This window comes from Gadus morhua, chromosome 22 (genome assembly GCF_902167405.1).
Source record: "Gadus morhua chromosome 22, gadMor3.0, whole genome shotgun sequence".
NCBI lineage: Eukaryota > Metazoa > Chordata > Actinopteri > Gadiformes > Gadidae > Gadus > Gadus morhua.
In genome coordinates, this window is record NC_044069.1 from 3,401,121 (window position 1) to 3,407,120 (window position 6,000).

The window sequence follows — 6,000 nt, forward strand, 5'->3', positions numbered from 1 at the left end:
GCACTGAAAGGAGCATCGCTGTCAGGGGAGCTAAGTGAGAAGTGTGTGTGTGTGTGTGTGTGTGTGTGTGTGTGTGTGTGTGTGTGTGTGTGTGTGTGTGTGTGTGTGTGTGTGTGTGTGTGTGTGTGTGTGTGTGTGTGTGTGTGTGTATATATATATATATACTTCTGGACATGTGTGTGTGTTAACCTGCTCGTGTTCGGGAATGAAGATCCAACGGACTGGAACAAATATTCTGTTTAGACACACGGCAGCACAGCAGGTTTACATGCCGGTTATGCAGCCTGCAGACCCGCAAAACGTTTCCTTGATTAAAGGTGAGATTACTATATTAATCACTGCGGGGGCATTTAAGAATATTAGGAGCCGTTACCTCCAAGCAATAGCTATAATCATGTTACGTTTTCTGTGAATTTAATTATATTTGTATTTTGGAGTTGGCCATTTTGTCATGTTAACTATGAACTTTTAGAAGAATTTTCATTGATTCATGAGATGAGACATATCTAGCAGTAGATAATACTGTGATAAAAAAATATTGATTTAATATTGGGATTCTGGACACTCAAGATCACACACTACAGGCCTTGGTCCTTTTTTTAAATGTCTATACAAAAACTGAGTAGGCCTACTACTACTGCATACTGCTTCACTGAGTACTAATACACTGTGTACTGCCACACTGACTAAGTGTATGTGCGTGCGTGCGGGTTTAACAGTCAATTACACAACCGTAGTATGGAGCATTATACAAAATCTGATTTAAATAGTTATAACCTGACATGTCCGGCCTCCTGAGTCAATATGTGGAACGTTTGTGTTTTAGTTTCTGTACCCCGACGTTCACTTTCGTGGGTCCCCCCTATAAATGTGCTTCACGCTTTGGCCTCTTCCCTTTTGATGTTGTACTCGGGAGAGGTGAGCGACACTGTGTTCACAGAAATGTCCATGTTTTTGCCTCGCTTAAACTTATTGTGTAGTACGCTAACATATTTCTGTAATTTAATTTGTGTAGGAGCTCACGTTACGAGTTGACCGAAGGATATTGTTATATTTTCCCATTTGTCAGAATAAACGGAGATCGCCTTCAAAGATATCCTGGTCTGGGCCTTTTCAACCAAACACAACGCAGACAACGCCAGAAACTATGCGGTTACACAGGGGTCCGTCCGTGCGTGCGTGTGTGCGTGTGTTTTTTAGGAGTATGGTGAAACTTTATTCTGGGGTTAAATTATGGATATCTACATGTGAGAGGTCAGACATTAGATATAGACTTACCTCCTCTCTGGTTCAAGATCTTCAGAATCCCAAATTCGTATTTGATGCTCTGCTGGTTACCTTGAACCATTCTAGTGTACCTCTCCAGTTCACCTGGATGATCACTGTGGAACTGGTCTATCCAGGCCTGTTTCAGCACTATACTCTGTATGTTGCTGTCATAGTACCCAATCTGAACTTTATCCACCATCCCAACAGCAACAAACTCTGGGAAGGTTGAAAGTCCACGCGACGCCGTGTAGAAATACTGCATAGAGTGAAGCACTGTAGACAGACAGACAGGTTAATACAGTACATCACTGTAGACAGACAGACAGGTTAATACGGTACATCACTGTAGACAGACAGACAGGTGGGTTAACATTGTACGTTAATATAGAAAGACAGACAGTGAGACAGACAGACAGACAGAGAGGTTAAAACAGTTAGTTACTATAGACAGACAGACATGTTACTACTGTCCATCCCTCGAAACAGAAAGGCGCATGGCCCCTCCCCCTGCTCTATTTCTCCAACCCCTTCCCTATGGCCCCTCCCCCTGTCCAATGGCTCCGCCCTCTGGCCGTCGAGGTAATGTAGGAACCTTTGCTGTGCGTTCACACGCACCAAACGCGACGGGGCGACAAGATCCCATACAAAGTGAACGTAGAGACGCGTATCGGGTGATTATTTTTTAATTTGTCGCGCCACACCTTCGCCGTGCACAGGCGAGCTAGTTCACAAGGATTTGTGCCGTGACAAATTCGCTCGAGTTGAAATATTTCAACTTTGACGCGAATTTGGCGTGATGACAGCCAATTAGCGTTCAACAGCGTGGCCACTGAGTCACATGTGTAACGTAACAGCCAATCAGCGTTCAACCGTCAAACTCGGTGCTGCGCAGTCCGGGGTGAACTGCAGCATGGAGGAGAAAGTGAATGTTGCCGTTTGCGACTCCCGGAGCTCTATATATGATATAATAGTAGCCTATAAAATATAATATTTGTATGGATAATATCACGGCAAAAAACTCTGTGCGCCTCCGGATGGCCGTAGCGCGGGGAGCTCTCATAGGGATTGGGCTTCTCGGGGTTTGTTTACCGGCGTTGCTATGTTTCTGGTCTTGGGTGTTACAACGTTTTATTTGGTAGGCCTATCTAATAAACCTCTGTCTATTCAATACTTCATTCACTGCCTCTTCCGTGGTCATTACAATATTGTGAATATACTGTGTCGGGTCCTCCGACGTCTCTCCCTCTTCCCCAAAAGGTAAAGACATGCAATGGTGGTTATCTTGTTGTGGCGCAACAAAACTTGCACAGCGACAGATTATGATTTGTGGCGCGACAAAACTTCGCCAACAACGTGAACGGGCGACAAATGTCGCGTTTGGTGTGAACGCACAGATTAGGTGCGTTCACACCAAACGCGAAGGGGAGAAACCATCCCATACAAAGTGAACGTAGAGACGCGAATCTGGCAAACTTCGCTAGAGAAAACATGCAAGAAAACACAAGTTTTGATTTGTCGCGCGACACTTTCGCCCTGCACAGGCGAGCATGTTCCCGACAAATTTGCTCGACTTGAGATATTTCAACTTTGCCACGACATTCATGTGATGACAGCCAATCAGCGTTCAACAGCTTGGCCACTGAGTGACATGTGTAACGTAACAGCCAATCAGCGTTCAACCGGCCAACCGTTCCCTGCAGTGCAGTCTGGGGTGAACAGCAGCAAATTCGCCTCACAAAACTTGCACAGCAACAGTTTATGATTTGTCGCACGACAAAACTTGGGCGACAACGCGAACAGGCGACAAATGTGTCTTTTGGTGTGAACGCACCATTAGTTTGATCTTATTGACATCCAAATTTCTCACTATAGCCTACAGCACTGGCTGTCCAGAGCCTTAATTAAAACACAATCTGCTGCCTCTTAATCATTACTGCTGACATAAATACTAAACAATCATTGAAATAACTATTACAATGTATTTATAATTATAAGTATTGTGGCGACTCCTACGGGGGTCGCGCCGGGGATCCTGGGGATCCAAGATGCCGGTTGGGGAAAAGGGGTTTTATTGCCTTTTGTCAACTTGTTTTGTTGTAGGTTTTGTGGGGTTTACGGGTTTGGGGTCTTTATTGTTTGTGTATTCATTGTGATGTGTTGTATGATCGGGACCATTAGTGAGAGTGTTGTGTGTGTTGGTCAGGTGTGCCGTGTTTCTGTTTAGTTCGTCGTGTTTAATAAAGGCAGCTCTCGTAGTCGTGCGGTGTATGGGGCACGAGAGTTGCGTCATCGTTTAACCTGGGCTCCAATCTCATCCTTCCCTCGCTGCTCGCCACAGTATATTGGTGAATTTCTGTATTAGATTCTGGCATTTTAACTATCTTCACATTGCTATCGTTGGAATGATAATAATTAATATTATAATTATTACATTATTTTAATTCATAATAATATATTGATAGCAATGATAATAATTATATAATTGTGCGTCTGCGTGTGTATATGCGTGTGTGCGTGTGCGTGATGATTATCCAAGAATGTTGGCAAGTTAATAATAAGAAATCCCTGTGTTCAAATAATACTTAGGATTAAAAGTAGACTTAAAGTACACATCAGATTCCCTCCTTACTGAAGTTTAATCTTTGTTTCTGATAATAGATTTTACATTTAGGAACGACGTCATCAAACCAGTGTGCTGGTTTCGTTTTCACCAAAATAAATGTTCTTCTATTAGTTTAAATATTGTGGCAGACGGCAGGGAGGAGTGAGGAGAGTGGTATATCTAGCAACCTGCTGGCTCCACCCACAAGCCTTGCATGGACTTCCTCCCTTTAACAAGGCAGGCCTGAGGATCATTAAGCTGGAGTATTTGGGGTTAAATGGGAGAGCAGGCTACCACACGGGAGGGCTAGCAAATTACAGATCGCATCTTTGGGAGTACTGTACGGAGAGAGAGAGAGAGAGAGAGAGAGAGAGAGAGAGAGAGAGAGAGAGAGAGAGAGAGAGAGAGAGAGAGAGAGAGAGAGAGAGAGAGAATTTAGCAGACGCTTTTATCCAAAGCGACTTACAATAAGTACATTTGTCATAAGAAGTGCATCAATATATCGCTGTCGGTACAAACAGGATGTTCATAGAACCAAGTGCAAGTACAACCATCGCTAGGCTAACCAATTCCCCGTGTTACAGCAATGATAGCAGCTACTGCAGTTGCTACACAGTCAAATAGCAATGGCTGGTAGAATGGCCATGAAGTAGGTCTGTATATGCAGTGTAAGATTGTCCAGGCCCTGCAAGTCAGGATGTAGGCTATGAATCTGAATAAATAGTAGGTGATAGCCAGGTAACAGGTAGTGGCCATCCACAAAATGCACCAGAATACAGGAAATCAAATCTATTAAATTAAATTGTTTGATCATATTTGATGACCAGCCGCCACTGGCAGTAGCGGGAAGGCAAAGTGTGCAGGGTGACATTAACGATAAGTTGGACTAATTACGGGTTACGGAGTGTGCCCTTAAGGAGGTGGAGTTCTATTTTACCACCCTGGTTGTAGATACCGTACAACAAATCACCCAGACTTTGGAACTGCTATCTGTGGTATGTGCTTTTACTGTGAAACTTGGTGTTGTGGAAACCCCACACCCACTGGCCTCAGTGGCCTGCTACAATATTCACAGTAAAAGATTAATCATGCTATGGATTAACTTAACTCATTAGAGAGGATAATTAAATGCTTTTTAAACAAATAAGGGATTCTAAGCGTTGTCTCTTTAGGGACAATAACCAAACCTTTTGGAAACATAGTTTTGAAAAGTACAAACTTGAGTCAGTCTTACCTGAGGACACACCGTGACCAAAGACCAACAGCAGCAGCCCTATTAGCGCCTTCATATCGATGTATTCAGAAGAACAGCTCGATGAGATTATCCACAGAGACGTGACTCCGACTCGAGCATCAGACGCACTGACCAGGAAACCAGCGAACAAGAGACTGATCACGAGGGAGAGGCCGGACTGGACCAATAGGAATTCAATACGGCTCTGAAGTGAAACTCAAACACACACACACACACACACTGTTACAGCGACCAAGTTTCATGTAACCCTTAATGAATTGTTCTTACAATATTATGTCCAGCTGGCTATAATATATATTCAGTATTACATCATTTTTAAACATTTTCAGCTATACATAATGTTCGCTTATACATAACGGTCAGAAAGATATAACGTTCAGTTATATATAATGTTTGGCATAATTTTAAGCAATATCTAATCTTCATCCATACGTTTAGATGTATACAGTTCAGCTAAATGTGTGTTGATATGTGTGTTTATGAATGTGTGGTTGAATGTGTGTGTCTGTGAGTGTGTGTGTATATTGTTAATGTTTTCTGATTTTTGGGGGATTTTATTGACCAAATAACCCCAAACAAGGGTACAGTGATCTTTACATTTCGATGATTAAAAAAAACATCAATATTTAATCCAATTCCAATTCTTTTCTAAAAATACAAAAAATAATTATTCATGCTAGAGCAGCCTAGCTCGATTGTGCTAGCCACAATCATGGCAACACGAGGTCGTATTGCCATGGTTTCCAAGCATCAGTGAAAGATTATGTCACGACTCAGAACGTGAATCAATTGCAGATGAAAAGGATTTATTCCCAAACAGTCCAGCGTGCAAATCAGATTCCAGGTACAGGCAGGGTTCGTAAACAGGCTGGCA

At 42.8% G+C, this 6,000-nt stretch overlaps 1 protein-coding gene across 1 annotated transcript in view; it reads right to left on the reverse strand.

Moving 5' to 3' along the window:
- The window catches only part of LOC115535437 (major histocompatibility complex class I-related gene protein-like), a 100,584-nt gene extending 95,310 nt beyond the window's left edge, over nucleotides 1-5,274 (reverse strand). The window contains exon 1 of the mRNA XM_030346643.1: nucleotides 5,106-5,274. Within this exon, the coding sequence (XP_030202503.1) occupies nucleotides 5,106-5,160 (55 nt within the window). The 5' untranslated portion in view covers nucleotides 5,161-5,274. The remainder of the gene's footprint in view (nucleotides 1-5,105) is intronic.
- Nucleotides 5,275-6,000: the final 726 nt, after the last annotated feature.